Source organism: Anabrus simplex, chromosome 4 (genome assembly GCF_040414725.1).
Source record: "Anabrus simplex isolate iqAnaSimp1 chromosome 4, ASM4041472v1, whole genome shotgun sequence".
NCBI classification, from domain to species: domain Eukaryota; kingdom Metazoa; phylum Arthropoda; class Insecta; order Orthoptera; family Tettigoniidae; genus Anabrus; species Anabrus simplex.
This window is the reverse complement of record NC_090268.1, coordinates 374971561-374996755: the sequence shown is the minus strand read 5'-3', so window position 1 is coordinate 374996755 and position 25195 is coordinate 374971561. Positions and strand designations below refer to the sequence as shown.

At 39.5% G+C, this 25195-nt stretch overlaps 1 protein-coding gene across 1 annotated transcript in view; it reads left to right on the top strand.

Annotated features, from left to right (window-relative positions):
• The window catches only part of pnut (septin 7-like protein pnut), a 641502-nt gene that overhangs the window by 176154 nt on the left and 440153 nt on the right, over nt 1-25195 (top strand). The window contains exon 2 of the mRNA XM_067145831.2: nt 2232-2432. Coding sequence (XP_067001932.2) covers nt 2310-2432 — 123 coding nt within the window. The 5' untranslated portion in view covers nt 2232-2309. The remainder of the gene's footprint in view (nt 1-2231; nt 2433-25195) is intronic.

Below are 25195 nucleotides of genomic sequence, written 5' to 3'. Positions count from 1 at the left end.
ATCTTCAGGGCTTCCGACAATGGTGTTCGAACCCACTATCCTTCCAATGGAAGCTCACAGCTACGCGACCGTAACCGCGCGGCCAACTTGCTGGGTAATTTATTTTCCACGCCATACCAGACCACCCGCAGTATTACCAACATCTTGCTTCAGTGATAAACAGGAGGCAAATTTTCATTTCATGTGTGGCAACAGTAACTCTGCCAGGCTGAGTGGCTCAGACGGTTGAGGCGCTGGCTTTCTGACCGCAACGTGGAAGGTTCTATCCTGGCTCAGTCCGGTGGTATTTGAACGTGCTCAAATACGTCAGCTTCGTGTCAGTAAATTTACTAGCATGTAAAAACTCCCGCGGAACTAAATTCCGGCACCTCGGCGTCTCCGAAAACGGTAAAAAAAGTAATTAGTGGGACGTAAAGCCAATAATATTAAGAGTGACTGTAGTTATAGTGTATAACTAGCCTCTTATTTCCTGGGTTGTAATTGCCAGATATATTTCAGTTTTAGTAAGAATATAGTTCATTACTTAACGATTATAAAGCTTCTTGTTATTTCTGTAAGCTATGAAAATGTGACACTGAAAATTTTGGTGCAACACCCAGCTTCAGACACCACCAGCCGCCACTGGTAAATACATCCCTCCGCATTAGGAAGGCATCCGTCCGTAAAACTAGGCTAATTCCTTACAGCGTACTGACCCCAGGTAATTGGGAAGAGGCCAGGAAGAAGTAGTAGTCGTGGTGGTGAAGTTTGCTCTGTGGGGTTTTTTTTCCGAGCAGCGATAGTTTCTTCTTGCAGTGCTGAAACCTATTTTTTCTTCTGCGTTTCTCGATCTTTTCCACTGTAAGTCACAAAAAGAATAAATTGCGCTACACTAGAATATGGGCGATGAATGAGAGAGACTAAAGTAGTCATAAATGATGCTCAAACAAGGAAACAGTTTTGGTTGGGTCAGACAGACTTCATTGAAACGTCGGCGAATGATCAGTTAACGTATCGTCAATTTAATGATATTACTCATTTAGAAACACATGATCGGTAGTCCTACAATTTATTGCTGAAAAATCGCTCTGCGGTTCGAAGCGTTGTTAAATAACGACGTATGCCCTATGCACTGTAGAAATGTACTGATAATTCCGTTTTAAATTGTTATAAAACACTTTATACCTAAAATGAAATTTTGACAGCACAAACAGAATTTCGCACTCTACGAACTTCTTAGTAATACTCACAATGTATGAATATTGGTGTTAATGCTTTTTATCGTTACTAATGAAAGCTAAAAATTTTATACAGTGAATATCATGATGCCGGCCCCACGATGTAGGGGTAGCGTGCCTGCCTCTTACCTGGAGGCCCCGGGTTCGATTCCCGGTCATGTCAGGGATTTTTACCTGCATCTGAGGACTGGTTCGAGGTCCACTCAGCCTACGTGATTGCAGTTGAGGAGCTATCTGACGGTGAGATGGCGGCCCCAGTCTAGAAAGCCAAGAATAACGGCCGAGAGGATCCGTCGTGCTGACCACACGACCCCTCGTAATCTGCAGGCCTTCGGGCTGAGCAGCGGTCGCTTGGTAGGCCATGGCCTTCCGGGGCTGTTGTGCCATGGGGTTTGGTTTGGAGTATCTTGATACATTGTTTTTATCAAAAAGTAGGAAACAGACAGATTCCTCTTTTGAATTGCTCATTTTGTGTGTCTGTGGACAGTCTATGTAACGACAGGCGTGCAGCGATGTTTTGATGGCTTAACTTAGGTTATCATCCCACCAAGTTTCATTGCAATTGGACTGGCCCAACGAAGTTATCAGAATTCTAGAAATGTTTTAATGTTGTTCTTTAAGCCACACTTAATTTTGTGACCACTTCGGCGCGTTATGTTTTTCAATGCAAGATGCTGCGTATTTGATGGGTCCGTGATTAAACTGGGGTTTGAGGGGAAGTGTGCTCATTTCCTCGCTGTTCACCGCGTTGCGTCACCCGACAGGACATTTAATAAGCTATCTAGTGAATTAACCATGGCCCTGCTGGATCTGTAGTCACTTGTAGCCCATTTGAACTTGTGAGTGATCCACTGATTCTATTGTGTGTATGTATCTATTGGTGCCTCTATCAGACTGAAACTTGACATTTAATAATACTCTTATTGAAACGTTCTGTTGTTTATCTGATTTCCGGTGCTGCCTTCTCTGCCTGCCGGAACTGGATGTGACGCTGTTTGCTGTTAAAACCTTCAGCAGTAAGTACAGTCTTGATGGCTGCATGTGAGTGTAGTGTTTGGATGTGAGCAGTTAGTGAATGCTACCATTGTAAACATGCCAGTGTCCAAGCTTTCGCCCGGCCGTTTGGCCATGGCTTCCCGAGTTTCACCCGTCACTGATCGGCGCAGCAATTCCTCGCAGGTAGTGCAGAGAGTGCGCGCTATGGGAGAGGAACAGGTACGTTCAGCCACCTAAAAGTATGTTCATAACTTGCTCTGGCAGTATCGGTGACGATCTCAGCATGTCAAAGAAAAGTAACTTAAATTTTAGACGAAAGTGATGATGTAGAGAATTATGTATGCTGTATGTTTTTAAACTTTCGTGTGGATGTAAAGTAATTGTCTTCGCTAATTCATCATGGATATCCCATTTATGAATGTTCTGGAACCATATGTAGTTTTCATACGGGAATCCTTGTTGATATAGTTTTCATACGGGATTTCTTGTTGATAATGATTGCCAGAAGAAATATATTTCCTGCTATTGTGGTTGTTTTTCTTGCATCTGAAAAGAGGATGTAATTATAGAGCGGATAACAACGTAGTGCTTACGCCATACCTCCCGTCGGATTTGTGGCTGTTTACCTGTGTTGGAATGAATACGAAAGTTGACACGCACTCTCATAATTCGTCGCGTTAATTAGGTTGATTTTGCCGTTATGAAGGGAATAATCACGATGTTTTATAAAATAAAAATATCTTGCTCTAAATAACTTGTTTTTCTGACAATCGTGTACTGTACTATTTTCATGTATGTTGAAGCATTTCTTTGTATTTTGAGGGTCTGATATATGAGTGACGCCGTTACTTGTTGCGAACCAAGACGACCGGGGATCGAATACATGTGGAGTTTGTGAATCGAGAAATCACATTCCAGTAGACACAATACGTTTTTGGGCGTTTGCCTTGTCAGAAAATAAGGTGAAATTTCACAATTACAGGCCGTGAAAGCATTAATCTAAACATTCCAATAGTTCAGATTACATGTAAAACTGAAGGTCCCATGGCTATGGTACCGATGTCAACTGTCGCGTATAACGAAGAAGTTACGGGACTGTTCTTGTTTCACTGCATTCTGAGTTATCTGCAACTGTGATCAAGTGGCTGATTGTTTCATTCTTTTTCTTCTTCCATTACGGCATCTGTTGGACCACGGGTTATATTATTGTTGTACTATCTGTTAAGCTCCGGTGTTCTTTTGTCATCCTACTTTTTCAGTAATCCCATTCTATTTGCGTACGGAATTGGAAACGAATTTTGTGTCTCGTGCGTTATGTTTGATGTGATGAGATCGCTCTCCTAATTTGTTTATTCAAGGGCACTTTTATGATGAAACTTTTGATATGTTAAAGAAAATTCCACTGTCCTGTTATCTCTGAGATTTCTAAATATTTACTTGAGTATTTGAACTATGCTTGGTATTTCTGAGTCTGCCATTTAAAACTAATGAGGCCTAATCTCTGATCTGTGCTCTGTTACACAACTACTAGTGAGCGGCATGTTCTACAGTTCATGGATTTGAGAGATAATACATTTCAAAATGTCTATAGGAGGGTTCATCTTTACATTCGTACGACTACATGATGTACTGAGTTGGGAATAATAATAATAATAATAATAATAATAATAATAATAATAATAATAATAATATGGCCTCAGCTACCGTGTGCACGCATTTTAATTTGAAGCAATTTAATCTGCATGTACATCTGTTCCTTTGTACTACACCAGACGGCAAAGTAAACAGGAGCTGTCTTGGTTGATCTGTAGGTCAGCTTTTAATTAATTTTGTCGGGCAAGCATGAAATATATCATCAGATATCTTTTACATGCTGACGTCGTATGTATGTTATATGTTGGGTATTCAGCCCGAAGGCTGATTTGATCCTTCACAGTTCCGCAAACAGCTGTCATAGATAGCCTAGACGTCACTGAAGAGGCATACTAGGGAAATGAGTAGTGAGGTAGTTTCCCCTTGCTTTCCTCACCGAGCCAGAAGTTGCTTTTACATATCAGTCTTCCAAGCCCACTGAAATGGATGTGGAATGTGTGGGCTTTTTCCTCCGCCCTTCATAAATCCGACTACCTCTGTCGGGCTTGAACCTCCAATCTCAGAATCCGGAAGCCGACATTCTACCGCTGATCCACAGAGGGAACCAGGTGGGAGTAACAAGGGCATTTGGTGTTAGTCAGTATTTGTGTTTCTAGTCTTCTGTGAACTAGTGACAAATTACAATTTCACGATTCGTTTCTTGGTTTTGGAACAGTAATCTGGAGAAGTGCGCAATACCGTTTGTTGATATTGCGATCTCTATGTTAAAAAGAATAAAAGTGGCTGGACACGACCCGTAAGATTACTTGGCACGATCACCTGTGCAGTTGCCGAGCTGAGTGACTCAGACGGTTGAGGCGCTGCCCTCTGTCCCTAACTTGGCAGGTTCCGGTATTTAAAGATGTTCAAATACGTCAGTCTCGTGTCAGTAGATTTACTGGTATGTAAAAACTCCTGCTGGACAAAATTCCGGCACCTCGGCGTCCCCAAAACCCGTCAAGAGGTATTTAGTTACTGGGACGTAGATAACATTATTTACCGGTGTAATTATTCTTTCCCTGCACTTGATGGAGATAAAGGGAGATTCCATTTGTGAACAGTTCGTGCGCAGTTAGAATACAAAGGTAGATTGATGACATCTTCCTTATTGTCCCAATCCTCATAAATAACTGTTTCGAGTCGTGAATGCTGTTTGCTCCCAGTAAATTTTAGTGAAATGGATCTTCTGTATTAATGAACAAGGAAGTTTGCATAATAGGTTGCTTCTTAGGAAATGCAGAGTTAATAGTTCAATAATACATTTTTGTCTGGTTAGGAAATTAGTTCCTAAACCTTTTAGTTGTTTTTACCAACCGTTTTCGAAGAGAGACTCGAGTTGTTCCCAAACTGTTGAAGGATCAACACATAAGCTGTTCTCTGTTACACAACATTTTCCTTCTCATTTTTATCAGATTGAGGACTGCCAATTACTGCAGCAGAAATGCAGTTGCAATTGCTTTCTAGGCCTAGTTTTATCTTTGCTTCATAAATTGAAGTGTCGCACTTAATTTTCTTGAGAACGCCTGTAATTTTGGAATGTGAAGTGTAAAACTGTCCATTCGATTTGCTATGAAAAAATTCACAGCAGTTAGTGGTCCTTTCTAACGTTAAGATTCCGCCAAAAAACAGGTGGATATTGGCTGTCGGCAGCAATGCAAGTGTCAAGGAGATAAACATTTCATGTACCCTTACGTCCTCGACAAAACATGTTGAACTACTTCTGGTGGAAAGACTATCCAAATAAGAACATTAAAAGTTGTTCGATTTCTGATTCTTTATTTAAGAATTCAGAAGTTAACCCTGGAGGTTGAATTTTACTTCACCACAACTGTCCAAGTTGGAATCTGCCGCATTGAATTTTAAACCGAGGGAACACTCCAAATATTGCTTAATTCGTTAAGTCCACTTTCATGTAGACACCGTTAGGACTAATGTAATTTATTGAGTTTAATGTTCAAAAGAATCAAGTCATTTTATTTGGCATTAAGAAAGATATTCAAGGAACGTAGTAACTTCCTTTTGATCCGTGCACTACAAAAACCTCGTGACATAATTTAGGACATAACTTGAATATACCATCAACGAATAGTCTTCATATCCTTCACCCCCTGTGGGTGGGGGACGCAGACGAAGACGTAAGAGACGACTAAATGGGGCAACCAAGGAACGATTGAACTAGAATCATGAAACTACTTGTGATTAGTACCATCACGTGGGAAACACCATGGGTCGCCTTTACTTGCGGGTAGTACCACTATGTTAGGTACACAATAGGTTTGTGTTTAGTAGCAGCAGAGAGCGGTTTACTGTGGGTCTGGGAAGGTGGGGCATTGCGGGTCGGATCCACTGATTGTTTTAAGTTGATTGAATTTTAGGCAGTGAATCGATTTTGGAATTATTTTAAACTTTCAGTATTGTGAATTGGATCCGCTGATTATTTTACATTCAGATTCCCCCATTCATTCTTCATCACGTTTGGTATTCTGATCAGTGGATGAATTTTATTCTTTTAAATTTTCATTACATTTCGTACCATTAGGGGCCGATGACTTCGATGTTAGGCCCTTTTAAACAAGCATCATCATATCCTTGACAATTTCTAAATTGGTGTTTATCTAAACATTTAGGTAAACGACTTCACTGTAAGTTTTATCTAGAAGTTAATTTGCAATTTGCTTTCGATTTGGTGGCCATTTGGTTGAACCATTTTTAGGATATTCAACATGTTTAAACGCTGAAAGTATGCCGAAAATAAAGCGAGCTCGTATTTGTAACTAGTTGGCTGTTTTTATTTTTCTGTTGTCCTTGTTGTGAATCGGTCTAAGCCCCTTTGTGATATTCTTGGGTTGGAAGATAATGATGATGATACCTCATCATCTGTAAAAAACATCCAGTCTTATCATTTTAAGGTAGCTTATCCCCATTGCCGTCTATTGCTTTTTTGTAAACATAGCATAGCAGCATTACGATTTGAATTAGGGCAGGATTTATTGCCTTAGGCAAGAATTTGAACAAACAAAATTGTTTTTTCTCAGGTAAATCGATTGTTATACCTAAAATCGTATTTGCTGGTAAATTACTGATATACGGTCTCTGAGGTGGAAGAGAAGATCTCCCAACGGCTTGGAGGGCGGAAGAACTAACCCCAAGTATTACCGAGTTGGTTTTATTCTTGGATAGAAGATATGGGACCGAATACCCCCCAGGATAAAGGGGCCCCCTTTACTAAGTGCCAACGGCCTCCAAGGAGGGCGGATGAGCGGGTATAGGGTAGGGCACTCTCTTGCCCTTGGAGTGGGAAACTGCTCCTAAAGGCGGATGAACCAATATGGTCAACGGCATAGGATGGAGAAGGCCAGAGGGAAACCACTCCATTAAAGATCCACTGGATATCCCTTGTTATGCAGCAATGATGGTGGGCTCTGGAACTAAATGTAATTCCGGAGGTAAAATAGTCCCCAATTCGGATCTCCGGCTGGGGTCAGGGACAAAGCGTGGAAGAAACACAAGAAATATTATTTTAGGAACTTGGAATGTACGATCTCTCAACATTTGTGGTAAGCTAGAGAACTTAAAAAAGGAGATGGCTAAACATGACATCGACATATTAGGAGTGAGTGAAATAAAGTGGCCTGAGAAAGGGGACTTTTGGAGTGATAACTATATAATTCTATACTCTGGAGAAAAAGGAAACCATGCAGGTGTAGGAATAGTATTAAGTAAAAACGTAGGTGTATGAGTTCAGAGCTATGTACAATACAGTGATAGAATAATTATGGTGAGAATAGAAAATGAACTAGTTGACATGATAATAATACAGGTGTACATGCCAACAACGAATCATTCAGATGAAGAAGTGGACCAGGTGTATGATCAGTTAGAGGAGTTGATGGATACGATTAAGGACAACAAGAACCTCATTTTCTTCGAGACTGGAACGCCGCTGTTGGTGAAGGAAAAGATGGGAAGACTGTAGGTCAGTATGGTGTTGGAGTAAGAAATGACAGAGGACAACAACTAATAGACTTTTGTAAAGCAAAAGGACTAATAATTACAAACACCTTGTTCAAACAGCCCAAGAGAAGAAGGTACACCTGGACTGCACCTGGAGATAAAGCGAGATACCAAATAGATTATATTATGGTAAAGGAAAGATACCGTAACCAAGTCAAACAATGCAAAAGTTATCCAGGGGCTGATGTAGCGAGTGACCACAGCCTAGTATTGTTAAAATCTGATTTAAGACTAAGAAATAAGAGGAAGTATTTGGAAAAATATTGCAGATATAATGTGAGGAAACTAAAACAAGACAGAATCAAGGAAAACTATCAAACACTGGTAAAACAGAACGTCACAGAAATACCCAATGGTACAATAAATGAGAAATGGATGGGCCTCAAACACTCTATCATAGAAGCAGCAAATCAGGTAATAGGGAAAACGACGAAACAAGCACGAGAACCATAGGTTACAGATTATGTGCTTGAACTTATAGAGGGAAGGAGGAAATTTAAAAACTCGAAAGAGTGAAGAAGGAATCAGAAACTATAAAAGACTCCGAAACCTAGTCAACAGAGAAGCAAAGAAATAGAAGAAAGAATGGAGAAAGGAAACATGGAAACTGCTTATGAATTGATTAAGAAACAATTCAGAACAGTCACTGGCCGTAGTAACAGCATATTAGGTGAAAATGGGAAACTGTTGTCTGAGAGCAAAGAAGTGGGAGAAAGATGGAAGCTATACATAGAAACATTATATGAAGATCCTACTGACATAAATGAACTTGAAAATGAAGACAACATAAGTGACCAACTGGGACCCTCTTTAACAAAAGAAGAATATCTTTAGGCTGTGAAAGAATTGAAACCTAATAAAGCGCCAGGATGCGATGAAGTAACTGGAGAAATGATACAGAGACTGGATGATGAAACACACGGCTATATTTTTAAACTGATCAGGGAAATACATGAAACCGGAGAAATTCCAGAAGATTTTAAAAAGTCTCTCATAATCCCTATACCAAAGAAACCTGGAACTCTAAAATGTGAAGAGCATCGCACCTTGAATCTGTTGTCGCACATGTCAAAACTATTGACAAGAATAATATATAACCGAATAAGCAATAAAATTGAACCACATTTGGCTGAAGATCAGTTTGGATTTAGGCGGAATAGAGGCACACGAGAAGCTATTCTAACGTTACGACAGGTTATAGACAAAATGCTAGACGTAAAAAAACCTTTGTTTATTGCATTCGTGGATTTAGAAAAAGCTGTTGACAATGTGAACTGGAATATGTTAATGAAGATTATGACTAGTGTTGGTCTAGATTTTAGAGATAGACGAATAGTATACGAACTCTATAACAACCAAAGAGGCATCATAAACATAAATGGTGAAGTATGGGAGGCTTATATAAAGAAAGGAGTACGACAGGGTTGTAATTTGTCACCAGTGCTGTTCAACCTGTATATTGAGAAACTCGTTGAGGAATGTAAAGAGGAAATGGAAGGGATAAAGATAAATGGAGTACAAATAAAAATGATAAGATTTGCTGATGATATAGCTGTCATAGAGGAGAACGAAGAGAAACTACACAGTGCATTAATAAGAATGAATAAGATATTGAGAGATAAGTATAACATGAAAATTAATACAAAAAAAAAGACCGAAATTATGGTATGCAACCGCCAGTATATTGCAGTCATCAGAATTAGTGATATACCACTAAGGCAAGTAAATGTCTTTACCTATTTAGGAAGTAAAATCACTCCAGATGGCAAAATTTCAGTCGACATAAAGAGCAGAATTTCCCAAGCAAAAATTGCTTTTTACAAGAAAAGGATACTACTTACATCAAGGACTTTAAATGTGGAGACCAAGAAGAGATTTCTTAAGTGCTATGTCTGGAGTGTGGCCTTGTATGGTTCAGAAACGTGGACTATTAGTGCACGTGATAAGAAACGTTTGGAAGCATTTGAGATGTGGTGCTGGAGGAGGATGGAAAAGATCTCATGGACAGAAAAACTCACCAATGAAGAAGTTCTTCGACGAATAGACGAAACAAGATCCTTTTTAGCAACAATAAGGAAAAGAAGAGACCAATTAATTGGCCATCTCTATAGGCACAATGGTTTCATAGTTAATGTCATGGAAGGAATGATTCGAGGTAAAAGAGGAAGAGGAAGACCTTGGCTGCAATATTCAAGACAGATCAGAGATGACGTAGGAACAGGCTCGTATGTGGAAATGAAGAGATTAGCCGATTACAGAGAAGAGTGGAGAAGACGAATTGCTGCCAACCAATCTTAGGATTGAGAATTAAGAAGAAGAATTAATAAATATTTCTTACCTATAGAATTAGAATTTGAAGTGGTGATGTCTGATTGAAAATCGAGCAAGAGCTTTTTAATATCATTGTTATTGTTAACAACAAATACATCGCAATTTGAAAATATCCTGGTGGCAATGGTCACTTGCAGTAGTGTGATAATGATGTTGAAACATAATTACCTGACATCAGCAACAAAACTATAACAACAAAAGTACAACAAACAATTCCATGGAAATAAAATATTACAAGAAATACTACATGTTTAATATTCTAAATCCAGCGTCATGCACACATTCACACACAACTTAAGTATTATCCAGTGCGTAACACTACGGCTTAACAATACTACAGGTTGAGCTTACTTGTAGCTTAGCATTAGACCTACAAGTGATAATAAAGTAGAGTTAAAACATAATTACACAAAACATTGCCATAACTGATTATGGCTTCCATTAGGCGCTAACTGCAGATCAGGAGACATTACCGAACTTCATTCAATCTTCCTCTTAATCCATTAGGTCTGTCTGTATCATCTTCATATTGTATAAAACTTTTCTTCCAGAACATTGACTCTTTATGCTGTTTCATCCTTGCTGCTAGTCCAACCATGTCTTCTTTACACATTTTACATCTTTTCCTTACTGTTTTGACATTATAGCTTATGATTTCCACAAAATGTTGCCATAACTGGTTATTCCTTCTGTCTGTTAAACTCATAAGAAACTGAACTGTCTGACAGTACGCTTTACGGCGTCCCCGTCAGTTGGTTTCTTAAGCTTATCAGAATGATTGGGTTCAGTGCTTCGCTGATGTTTCCACCTCATAATAACATCGCTAACTGTGGACCTGGGCACATTTAACTCCCGGAAGTGTCTTGACAGAATGCCCGAACTTGTAGACCCTTACAGTCATTCCTTGTTCGAACTCGTTCATTTCGCTACGTTAACTCATTCTGACAGGAAACACGTCTGTGATGTTAATGCATTATGTCTGCACTCGGGATGCATAATCTAACGTCACACAAAGCGCGTTCAGTTGTGTCTGAAAACTTTTAGTTATCTGAGTGGTTGTTGTTGGTGTGGTTTAAGATTACTACTTCAGTCTTCGAATTGTTAATTTTTAGAGTCTCAGTTTCACGCCGAGTTGACTCTGGATCGATTCGTTAGTGCAGTGTGCGGCCATGGTATTCGTAATAGCCGTCTATAGCACCACAGCTCCGATCTTCTTGTTTCCGCCTGGCGGTTTCTAGTTCATGCTCATCTTTGGCTATAATCAGTCTGTCATTAGCGTAGATTGCTAATTTTCTTGCCATCAGCTGCGATGCCATCATTCCAGTCTTCAAGGATCTCCCTTATGATGTGCTCGCTGTAGATATTGAAAAGAAGGACCTCAACTCTAGCAGCTGTTGAGAATATTTTCGAAAGGGCGTCGTTGACGGTGCCTCCATTTTTATGAGAATTATCCAGAGCTTCGACCATTTCACTTTGTCCTTTGTCGAAGGTTTTCTTGAAATCTACGAAGCACATGGAGATCATGTTGAACTCTTTAGCCTTCTCGATGAGTTGTCGAAGTCTCGGGTTCTGTTCACGCATTATTTTGCCTGGAACGAACCCCGTCTGGTCGTCCGGTAGTTTCGGGTGGAGGAAAGTCTGTAATCTCTCGCTCAGTATCTTGAGCATAACTTCGCTGGCGTGGGAGATGAGAGCTAGTAGAGATAGTAGTTCCCGCAGTCGAATGGGGAGCCCATCTTGAACAATGACATATGAAGATCAAATGATACTACTGCTCCGGCTAGTTTCCCGATATCCGTATCTTTTGGCACAGGCTGTGGAGGATGTGGTCATCTAGCTCGCCCATTTTCTTCAGATCTTCAGCGGCAGTTCCATCAGAACCCGGTGCTTGTTGATTTCGCAACTTCTTCACTGTACGTTCCACTTCTCTGCGGATCACTGGTTCGTGAACTTCAACCTGGTCTCCTGGTATGGATTATGGGTTTTCTTGGAATAGTTTTATGCGGTATTCCCGCCATACTTTGGCCATGCCCTTCGTGTCCGTGGTGGCATTGTCTTGTTCTTCCTGATGATATATGCGTTGGCTCTTAAGCCAGGTATTCTACTTTGTAATAGCAGAGGTCTTTGGAGTGGTTCTCAGTTTCATACTTCTCCTGCTCCGCACAGCTGCCTCGCCAGTGGCTGAATACTGAATTACTCTTCTCTGTCGGATAACTTTTATGTTCGATCTCCAGCGTTCTTTAGTGTAACAAAATTAAGTTTGCTCCAGTATTCTGTGTATTGTTGATTGACTAATATGCATTTATTTATTTTTCGTAGATTCGCCACTTTCCCTCTGAATAAGACGGACGACATCCAATGCGAGTATTTGTTGTTTACATTTCCTTCGACCTTGGATGATCCGTTTTAACCCTATCTGGAAGAACATATAAACGTGGTGCAAAAGCGAGTCAGAAAAAATATTACTGTGTAGTTATAATAAACGCATGTTAGGTATCTTACCGATATCACGTATTTGTAATTACTGAAAATTAAACTTGGTTTTTGAAGGCGCTAGTTCTATTTGATTTGTAAATGGCAATAAGTTGGCTCAGCCCTGCCCCCTGGCTGTTTATAATAAACTGGTACTAGGATACGACATTTCGATTATTTGTACGCATTTTTGCACAGATTTAAAAACGAAATATCGAGGTACTCCGCTAAATCGGTACATTTTCTGACGACTTGTTTCAAGGATGACCTGTGAATGTGGTCATATTTAAAAGATGATCTATATTTCGCTTTAAGATATGTTATATCCCGCAGGTGATACTAGGCATTGAGGCTATTAATACTAAAATTATTGTTAATGCGATTGATACCAAGAGAGACTGCAGCTTGTTTGAAATATTTATTGGGTTATGGGATAGAGGTTAGTAAACTCACAGTGACGCTTCAGAACCTACACTTTGAGCTATTCTACAAGGATCAGAAGGTGGGGTTGGGTTTTGAAAGAAGCCCAAAAGTACCCACTGCTGCTGAGCATTCTGGAGCATCTGTTTCTTCTGTTTAGTATTTTGGAATTTCGTAAATACTCCGTAAACGTCAAGTGATAATGAGTACCCATACTCCATTTCAAGCAGCCTTGATGGGCTGGCTGCATAGCGAAGTTGGTTTAAGCACTGGCTTACTATGCTCAAGGTTATTGGATCAAATCCGAACACAATCTGAAAATTACTTAATGGAAGGGAACCCAAGTCAGTAGATTTACTAGCACGTTAAATAATCCTGTTTCAGGGCTAAATTCCAACACCCGGGCGTCTTAAATCTGCAGCAGTCGAATGGCAATTAACCACGTATCTTTGAATAAATAAATAATGATAATAATAAAATGTTTCGTTTTGCTGTTACGAGCCCTTTTTAAGGCACATTCGACAAAGGAGGGCGGCATCTGTCTTAGTTCGTTGTAGGGCAGTGGTCTGTGTGGTGTGAAAGTTGCAGGAACGTTGGAGACGACACAAACTCTCCGTAGAAAATTAACCGTTCCGAAGGCCAATACTGCGGAACAGTTGAAATGGTCTGTAATATAAATTGTGCTGTTGAGCGATATCAGATATGTTGGTTTCAGTAGAACACAACCGGTGATGACGTCATGGGAATTCTTCACTTAAAAATGTTTCCAGATTCTTGTCATACAGTATATTCCGACCAACTTCATGTATGTGTTGTACAGAAAGACTGCATTCTCGCTCTAGGTTGATAAATGATGGGAAAGCCTTAGACTTGTTAGATTTTCCTTCCTAATATATTGAGATTATCTTACGTAGCCCAGTTTCATCTCATTAATGTAGGATGTTTAAAGAAAGTACAGTATGTGATGAGTTTCTTTCTACCTGGTATGAATAGTTCAGAAGCAAGTGTACTCTCTTTATTTAGCTCTGCTAACGTATTTTCCGCTTTGTTGAAGTTAAAAAGAGTGTTAAAATCCAGCTTTTTTTAAAATATTTGAATATCGTAAGAGGTTCATTGGAGAAGGACCTTAGCTTTCTTCTTCTTGCTGCTGTAATCGTGTCCTCCTCCGCTGTAATGCCGTAGTTTCAATGAGGATGCTATGCAATTTAGCACCATTTGAATTGAGATTAACTGAATTGTCCTTGTTGGATGGAGAGGATCTGTAAAACGAGTGTATTTACTAGCACCGGTATGTTGAGGTTCATTCATTACATAGCAACACCCGACAGTGTGAACATTTATATAAACAATGAATCGTAATCCCTCATTGCAGTGGAATGTATACACGCTTTAGTAACTTCATGGACTTAGCTGTAATAAATTAATAAATAAATAAATAAATAAATAAAAACAATCCAACATTACAACAGTCGTAAAACCCGGGATGCCTTTATGCAGCAGAATGTATAGTCTTAAAAAACCTTTCCTTTCCTTTTTCTCTAAGAAAGATACTTGGACCGAGAAAAGTTGGGAGTGGGATGAGAAGTAACCAAGAAATTTACAGCTAAACTGAGAACATTATCAGATTATCTCAAGAAAAGAGGAATTTCCCTTTATAGTCACTTGGTCCGAATAGACCCCTCCCCTCTTCAAAATAGAAAAAAATGTATCTGTTTGACAAAAATTCCAAAACGAAAATAAGTCGCTTCACCGAAGTGAAAGAGGACTTAGCACAAATGATTACGGAAGCAGAGATTCTAGACAGCCGTACATTTCGCATTAGGTTTTTAAAGTTCGGGAGTTTTTAGGAAAAAAGACAGAAGGGTGCAACTGTCTGGGCGGATGGAAGAAGAAAAGAACACAGTGAAAGGAGGAAGTACTGGAGAAACCAAAAATCAAAAAGGGAGACAAAAAGGATGAGTTGTTTTACGCGGTTCATAGTTGGCCGAAATCAAAGAAAGAAAGAAAGAAAGAAAGAAAGAAAGAAAGAAAGAAAGAAAGAAAGAACAAGAAAAGAAAACAAAGATAAATCAGGATATAGTATGGAAAGCCTTATACCCGGTTCCTTCACATCAAACTCTTCAAACCGCCTTGGTCATTATTAATTCAAGAAAACTTTTTATAAACCACCTTTGACAATTGAAAACGATAGTTTAAAGTCCTCTGAGATACCTTGCTGGCGCTAACGGTTACTATTACACTCGTAACAGCCGACCGTCAGTTAAGCACGTCAAAGCGCCGGCCAGTGTGAGTAGCCAAGAAGGAATATCGCATACTCGTTAAGAACAACAGAACATTCACACTGATTCCATAATAGGTGTTGAAGATGGAGGTACTTGGAAATAAAAAACAGTAGCTGCTCCCATTATTTTATCACATATCTCCCAGTTGTTTGCAAATTGAAATGCTATTAAGAAATTCAAAATATCATAGATGGGACTTATCAGAGCTTTGAATAATATAAAAACATAGAGTTTTTCATCGTTGCTGCGCTAGGTTGTCATGGGTGTTAATAGTTCATTTTTTTCAGAACTGCCATACAAAACAAAACAAAATTCTTAAAGAATTTATCGACCTTTCGTTTTATTACGCCCAAGATTCTGATTTCTTTGTGCTCGTGAGAAGACGGTTACAGCTTTTTAGCATAATTAAATTTATAATATTTCGAGGCTTCTAAGATTTTTCGACCATTGAGCTGTTTTGTGCTGCAACATCTAAAGCAGGAATCTCTGTGGTGATAACCGACCTTCTGAGAGGAGATGGCATTTGAAAAAAAAATTGTGACGATTTTTCATTTTTATCCACCCTAAAATGTCCTTCCGAAATAGCCTTATAATCACGCCTACCATAGCTGGAAATTTTCTGTTTAAGAGTCCTAAAATATGCTGCTCTCTGCTATGAGAGCAGCCAAGCTTTGCATACAAGAATGCTTTTACACTTCAAATCAGGGACATGATAGGTGATAGTAACATTTGACACTGTTTTCTTTCCAGGGCGACCGCGGTTCGAATTCCGGGCGATATATGTGGAATTTTGAGTTGTAAAATCACGTCCCTGTTAGATGGTTTCTACGTTAAACTATAGGTTCCTCGGCTATGAATCACGATATGAAGTCACGTAAAACTACAAGGTTGCCTTTACAAATCAAATCAGAAACTTAAGAGAAAATGTATATTTCATCACCCAGACAGAAGCAAAAACCTTCAAATTGTATGTTTAGCTTTCTCAGCTGCATAGTACTTGAAATACATTTTCATCGTATTAGGTCGTGTCGAGTACATATAGTACATGCCGAAGAGATGTTAAGTACAAGACCAATCGGCCTAGCGGTGCCCGGTTGGAACCGAATCCATAACCTTAGGATTTCGCGTCGTATGCTCTCTTGATGGCTTAGGTCATTCAAAGTTTCGGGCAGTCGGACAGTGCATAGCTCATTAATAATCTACTCTGTGCTTAATTAAGACATCTTTGATTGTTTACGTAGAATAGTATTTTACAGTTAGTATTAGGTGCTGTTCGGTTATCGTGGCTTTTCTGATTTAGAAGTTTAAATTACATCGATTGGATACTTAAAAGTTGTCTATGTACTAAGAAGGATACATATCAGAATTTGTTTTCTTTGTTTGAACCGGCACAACAGCATTGTGAACCACTACGCATGAGGTTGTGCCGAGAGAAATTCTGTGAAAGAACGTGTAAAAGTTATTGAAAGTTTTCCAAAATTAACATTTATTAGGACATGATGAATGTGAAATTGTTGAGGAGAATAAAATGAAGAAAGAGAGAAATGCGGAACGTCCAAAGCGAAATAATCTCACAATATTTTCCAGATCTACTATGTTAAACAGTTTGATCGATACCGTCAAATAAAGTAGGATTCAAATGTGATGGTTCTTCTTATTCTTGCCCTTCTCCCAAGAACATAGGGTCGGCACTGTATGTAGACTAAGCCCTATTTTACGGCCAAATTATTTTTTTACTCCAAACCTATACGGAAGGATGCATTTCACTATTGCGTACTTCTGTGGTAGTTTGTAGTGATGTGTTGTACGAAAATGAAGGCGTGTATCAAGACAAACACAAAAGCTCAACCCCCGAGCCAGAGGAATTAATCAGGTGTAGTTAAAATCCCCGGCCATCTGAGCCGAACGCCAATACGCTGACCACTCAGCCAAAGAAGCGTACTGGATGGAAATTTGACATAACACACTGTGTTCAGTGGAGAAATTCAGCCATGAGAATGGTTTGTATGTTCACTTCTAAACATAGTTTTTTGTGTGACATTTTCGTTTGTTTTATTTGGCTTCCAACACAGGTGGATTCATTGATTCAAAACTTCGAATGAAGGCATTTTCACGCCATGAAAATGGAGCAGAGAAAAGAAACTGCATGATAGTGTAAACGTTCAGTAATGTCCCACCAGTGCTGTTTATAAGAAATGAAAATAATTACAGGCCGGGCTGAGTGGCTCAGACGGTTAAGGCGCTGGCCTCCTGACCCCAACTTGGTAGGTTCGATCCTGGCTCAGTCCGGTGGTATTTGAAGGTGCTGAAATACGTCAGCCTCGTGTCGGTAGATTTACTGGCACGTAAAAGAACTTCTGTGGGACTAAATTCCGGCACCTCGGCGTCTCCGAAAACCGTAAAGAGTAGTTAGTGGGACGTAAAGCAAATAACATTATTATTATTATTATTATTATTATTATTATTATTATTATTATTATTGTTGTTTTCGAATGGGTCTACTATGGACCACGTTAAGCATCATTCATTTACGGTTCTTCCTCTTTCGATCGGCCCAGTACTTCTTCATCCTTTCGGAGTGGGCTTCTTTACGTTCTCGTGACCAGTTGTTGCCGGTCCGTTTTTTGCTACTTTGATCTTGGAATCCCTTAATTTTGTTGATGATTTTTTCTGTATTCCTGTCTGTTGTGTACTACCTGCTGTGATATATTATTTTCCTCCATATCCTCCTTGACCCCTTTAAGCCAGCTAGTTTGTGTCTTCCTGTTCTCCATGTATCCCAGAATTCGCTTGGCTGTTCTCTCTGGTGGCATTCTTTTAATGTGTCCGTAGAAGCAGAGTCTTCTCTTCTTGAAGGATGTTGTAATTTTTTCGGTCCTTTTGTATAGTTCCTCATTTGGTCGCAGTCTAAATTCTTGACCCACTTTCCTGGGCCCTAGTATCTTCCTCAAGATCTTCCTTTGTGTCTTTTCAACGTTTTCTAGTAAGCCCTTCCTGTTCAGTGGAATACATTCGATCGCATATAGACTTTCTGGTTTGATGACAGTGTTGTAATGTCTGATTTTTGCAGTGAATGAAACTGATTTTTTATTGTAGACATTTCGACATAACTGGTATGCTGCTTCCATCTTTCTTGCCCTTTCCTGTAATGCTATTCCTGGTAGTCCTGTTGGGGTTATCCATTCCCCCAGATATTTAAACTTCTGTACTCTTTTAATTGTTCCATACTTGGTGACAATATTTTGTGTCGGATCCTTTTTGTCCTGAATCATTAGTTCCGTCTTTTCGAAGGATATCTGAAGTCCCGTCTTTACAGCAGTCTCTTGAAGTGTTTCAATTTGTACCTTGGCTGTTTCAGTGTCTTCTGCCAGTATTGCCATATCATCTGCGAATGCTAGACAGTCAATTTTGACTCCAGATCTTCCCAGTGATATTCCATTTTCCACCCCTAATTCCGTCAGTCTCTTCCTCCACTCTCTGACCACTTTTTCAAGTATAACATTAAACAGGAGTGGTGACATCCCGTCCCGTTGTCGGACACTTGTTTCGATCTTGAATGGTTTTGACAACATACCCATAAATTTAACCTGTGATGTAGTGTCAGTGATGGTTTCTTTGATTAAGTTTCTAGTTTTTTTATCTATCCCAAACTCTTCTAACGTGCTTATCAAGGTTGCTCCGTCGACTGAATCATAGGCTTTCTTAAAATCCACAAATACAATCACTAGATTTTTGGCTGTGAGTGCACGTAGTTGTATTATGGAGATTGGGTTGAAAATTTGCTCGCTGCATGATCTCCCTTTCCGGAATCCTGCCTGGTATTCACCAAGTTCTTTTTCTATTATCCCTTCAGTCCTGTTTTGTAGTGCCTTGGATAGAATTTTAGAGGCAACTGGTGGCAATGATATTCCTCTGTAATTGTTAACGTTTGTTCTGTCTCCTTTTTTGTGCAGCGGGTGTGTTAATGATGTCTTCCATTCCTTTGGGATGCTCTCTGTCTGCCAAATCTCCTCAAACAGTGCTTCTAGCTGAGTCACTAAGTGTTCTCCGGCATATTTCAATAACTCTGCAACTATTGAATCTTCACCTGACGTCTTATTGTTCTTCAGTCCTGTTATTATTCCCCTGATTTCTTCTTTATTAGGTGGTTCTGAGTCCGGTGTCTGGTTCTTGGGTTTCTCAAACATTAGAGTTTCCTCAGGTTTTTTACAGTTCAGTAGTTTCTGGAAATAATTTGCAAGGTGTTGGCAATTCTGTTCATTTCCAGTGATTAGATTTCCTTCGTCATCTTTGAAGCATAGGGTTGGCGGTTTGTATCTTGTTAAGTTCCTCCTGAATGTCTGGTAGAAATTACGTGTATTGTTTTTCACGAAATCTTCTTCTAGTTTCTTTAGTTGCTGTGTGTCATAATGTTTCCGTTCACCTCTTATGGTTTTAGCTGTTGTTTTCCTTTGTGCTTTGAATGCCTCCCAGTCTTCTGGTTTCTTAGTTGAGTTCCATTTCTTCCATGTCCGAGCCCTTCTTTGTAGTGCTTCTTCGCAAACTTCATTCCACCACGGATGTTTCTTCTTTTTACTTCGTAGGATTGTTTGTTCTGCTGCTTGTTGTATTGATGTTGCCATCTCAGTCCAACTGTGACTTTGAATCTTATTTATCCTGTTCTGGTATTCATTCACAGTCTGCTGATTGAACTTCAGATCTTCTATTCTGTATCTTGTAATTTTTGTACCACTACTTTTTCTCCTTTCTGGTGTTAATTTCATCTTAATTTTTGTCAGATAGTGGTCAGAGTCGAAGTTTGCTCCTCTAGTTACATGTACATCTTGAATTTCTCTGGAGTTTTCATAACTGATTGCAACATGGTCAATCTGAAATTCGCCCAATAATTTGTTAGGTGATATCCATGTTGTTTGTTTCTTTGGCTTCTTCTGGAACTTGGTGGTCATGATGTTCAAATTGAATTTTTCACACAACTCTATCAACCTCTTACCATTCATGTTTGTCTTGCTGTGAGCCGTGAATTTTCCTGTGGTTCTTGATGGTTCATTCCTTCCAATTTGTGCATTGAAGTCTCCTACCAGAATTACAACATTTTTCTCTGGAGTATTTCCTAGGATTTCTTCCAGACCTTCCCAAAATGTTTCTACTTTCTGTGGATTTTGTTGGTTGTCCTTATTTATTGGTGCATGTGCATTTATTATTGTGTATTTCTTGTTCTTGTTTTTGAAAGTTAGTGTTGACATCCTTGGTGAGGTGGATTTGAATTCCGTTATCTTGTCTGCCAGTGAATTGTGTACTACAAATGCTGTTCCAAACATCCAAAGACCTTTAGTGTTTTGTATTTTCTCTGCTGGTTTACCTTTATAAATCCTGTAGTTGTGTGTTTGTACCGTATTTTTGTCTCGGTATCTTGTTTCTTGTATAGCTAATATTTTCATCTCTTGTTCATCCATCATTTTAGTCAGTTCCATTTGTTTCCCTATTTTCAACATCGATTTTACATTCAGTGTCCCTATGAACGTTCTGTGTTTACATTTGTGATTTGTCTTTGGGATTCTAAGACCCTCCGACTGGTCTTGACTTGCGCAATGCTGCTGGACCCCCGGATCCGAATGCCCAGCTTCGGTAGCTTCGCCACCACGAGGATATGAGTTACTCATTGCACCTTTCATGACTGATACTTGTTTTCAGGAAAGCTACGTCAAAGGGACAAATGGGGAAGTACTAAACCGAAAACAAAGTTGTAACTTCAACAGTCAATCTCTTGAAAACCGTGCAAGTATTGAACTGCATTCGGTGACCCAACACTGCATAAAAAATACCTGTAGGTGGAACATACCGAAATTTCCGTGAAATTGAATTAGCGAATGAATTGGTTTAGACCAGACCGACAAGGACAGCAGGACAGTAAAACTCTGTGTATATGAATGGGTTGAGGACACAAATATGTCCCAAGGCATCCTTGAAATGGTTTCCTGTACTTTTTACTTTTTAGGTCAGCGTGAGTGTGTGTATTGGTTACGGCGTGTAATTTTACCGCTACAGTTTACGCGGATAATAACGTAATTAAACAGGATGCATGATCATAAATATAATCTTCTTGGCCGTTCCCAAGTCATTTGGAGTCGGGGCTGTATGCGGATTTGGTTACATTTTACGGCCAATCTCTTTTCCTGATGTCACTTCCATGTGAAGCAGTGTATTCACTGTTGGGTTGCCTCTGTGGTAATGCGATGTGTTTCAGACGCAGCTGATATTTCCGACTGGACCAGAATCAGGACCCTCTGAACCGAAGGGCGAACGCTGACCAGTCGGCTGAACAGTTGGACTTATAATTTTTTAGGATCATACCCACATGTTAAACACACAGAACAAATGGATGAAGCTCCCAAATCGGAAGACACGAATCAGATCAGTATTTCTTATTTTTTTACAGCTTTTCCCACACCTGTGAGGTCGCGGGTGCAAACTGTGTCGCACATGTGGATTTGGCCCTGTTTTACGGCCGAATGCCCTTCCTGACGCCAACCCTATGTGGAGGGATGTAATCGGTAATCACTATAGGCTCCGTGCATATAGCATTGTGCTGCTGCGGGTGGAAATTACGAGAACCACTTAGGGGCACCTTCATTAACAGCTGACCATAAGAAGCTGGAATATGTATGATGTTTACATACATATATTCAATCATTTTACAGTGGCCCTCTATCGCTGAATCCCTTTCTATGTTTTCGTCCAAAGCCATTATTAGAATCTAAGACCACATTTCCTATGTGTTAATCCGGTAATGTTTGTGATCCCGTGATGGATCACACTGGCGTGGGAAGAGTAGAACCTTGTGTCCCTATACATTCTTTATTCCAGGTTTTGTTTTTGACACAGTAAATGATACATACGTATGTTTTTTCAGCTAATTTCTTATCCTCCCGCCCCCTCTTCACAATTAATATATCATATATATCATCCTTCATAGTTTTGGTTTTACTCAATAAAACGACTAGTGGCTGGGTATAATGCGAAAGAGGAACCCAATAAATAAATCAAGAAGGAGAATAAGTAGAAGACGAAGAGTCATTTTACAATGCTCTCTTCATATGATTATTTTTTAATGTCATAACGTTCGGGCAGAACTATATGCTTGTTGTTGGCTGCATTAATAGATACTGTGATACAAAGGTTTTCTTCACGACGTCATGAAATGCATTTGAAAAGACAGTGGATCATAGCAGTAAATCGCAAGAAGTAATTCGGGATTTATACATTTTAATTAATATAAAATAACTCCTTACAACATGTATTTTAACAATTTTACAAATAGGTTAGCAATTAGAAACAAATTATTATAGCAATGTTATATTTGCAAAGCAAGCTGCAGTAGGCCATCTTTTTAGAGCAGACACATTATAATAGATACCCATTGTATTGTATTGCCACGGTCTTAATTATAGCCAGTAGAATAATAATAATAATAATAATAATAATAATAATATAGCGTACTGTACTACAGACCAAAGTGTGAAATTTTATAGTATTCCGTTACAACCTAACGCAATGGATTTCGAAAGGCAGTAGAAAAATATAAATACACAAATGGGCCTCCATTACGCAATATCAATAGCGCACAGAAATGCCGTATTTTACATCCGTAAATTCATTCTGAACTTTTCCTCTCATGCATAATTTTTTATAGCGTACATGCGGTTTCAATATCAGGAATTTCGATAGGTTCAGCATCAACCCAGAGCCTTTTTATCAGGAAAAGTTCCTCTACTCTTCCCCCTGTTATAGTTCTCTTTCCCTACGTTTGAGATTCGAGGTCGAGACCATTCGCACGGTCGATCAGTATGCGAGGTGACATGTTCTGAGTAAAATGCATAAACAGCTGAAATATGGTTACATTACATGGAAAATTCGCCTTCGTGAAATAATAATTGTTACCTAGGCCTTCCTTAGAAAACATGGTTATATATGAAATTAATTAAAATTAAAAATTAATCTCCTGCCTAGCAGCATTAACCTACGCTAACATGATATTGTATTAGAAATAGACACGGATATTTTTGTGAAGACAGAATTGTTGAATGTGTATATGAACACTATTCTCGTTATCACCACTATTAATACATAAATTACTACGTTGCCTCTGTCGTGAAATGGTAGGATATCTAGTGAACCAGTGTTTCTTTCTGATCACATTTGCAGTTATTGCTCTGTTGCTATTTCCTGCGGACTGTTTTTTCTTGTAAATTTGGAATAATGTGACCAATTGTTGTTGCATAAAACACAGTTGTATAGTACCTCAACCATTAGCTTCATCTTGTTTGTTTCTGTATTGCTTCTTACTTTAATATGAATAGAGCAGTCATTTTGGTTTAATACAGCACCAGTAACATTCTTGTGAAGAAAAAAATGCATAAATATAAATCAGTTCCCTGAGTACTTTTATAACTCTTCTAATAAAATGATTTCAAACTAAAGTTTTGTTTGTTTTACTTCCTACTGTTCAGGTTTATGTATGTGTCAGTTTGCTTACTAACTGGAACGTCAGCTAAGTTATACAAAACAAATACAGGATGTATCTAAATTATGCCGACAAAAAGTATGCGTGCATGCTCTTCGTGTTATATAAATAACGATGGCGCTATCATATTGGGGAGAATGTTTCTTTTACGACAAAATTAGGTTACTTTGTTACATCCGGGCGCGCGATTCAAATTGACGAACTCGCAGTAATTGCTGCGCCAGAGCGCAAACCGCTGCCCGGTGTTGTGCTTCAGCGAATGGAGGGGAAGTGGGGTGTGTTAAAGACGGAGACAGAGATGATGCTCCGCGTGAATGCACAAGTTTCTTCGTTCGACTCGCGCAGATTTGTCCTTTTCTCGTACAGGCAGTATCCAGTTACTTCATTTATGTTCAGAACAATACTACATATACCAACACTTCTTAAGTTACAGAGTAATTTGTCACACTTGTCAGTCAAGGAATGCACCCGATCGTTTCTCCTCTCATCTGTTGGTCTCAATAACGTTCTTTATTATTTAACATGCGGCAAGATGCATCGCTGCCACCACACGATCTTGCATTCCGGTACTCGCAACATTATAAAAGGAATGAAATACTGAATGAAAGAAACAATACACCCAGTACTTTGATTACAGTAAGTGGTCAGTATTCCCATTTCTAGTTCGATCGAGCGTGGAGGCCATTTAACTGGCCCACCACGGTCTACCCATCTCCCTGGATAATGTTCATTTAAGTGCTACGTGACACGGCGAGTGGAATGCGGTGGATGGCCATCATGCCACAGCCACATCCGCTGCCGAATATCCAGAGGAGCATCTAATAATCCAGCCAGTGATTCTACCAAGAAACTGTAGCATTCATCACCGTTCAGGCCCCAAGTAAATAGTCACTAAAAGTGCCGGCCCAAACATTAATACTGTACTAAACTGATGCTGAAATGTGCACACTACTGTCAAATGAGGGTTTCCTTCTGCCCTTCCTTCACGCAGTCGCTTGCCAATGGGCACGGTCTAATAATGAGTTTGGCGGCTATTAGAGTACCGGGCGGGTGCCATAAATCTATGCGGCTTATCTCCCGTTGCTATTTGCTGCGCCATAGGCTAGGTGCAGTTTTTCGTAGGTGTAGCGAAACGGAGCCATTGTTACCAATTTCTGACCGCAAATTCTAGTAGCCAATATGGGCAGAACTCTGCCTACTGGGACTGGGAAGCGACTGCGCGAAACGAACGAGAAACTTGTACATTCGCACCGAACATTATCTCTGTCTCAGTTTATCGTACATTCCACTTCTCCCTTCCCTGGAGCACA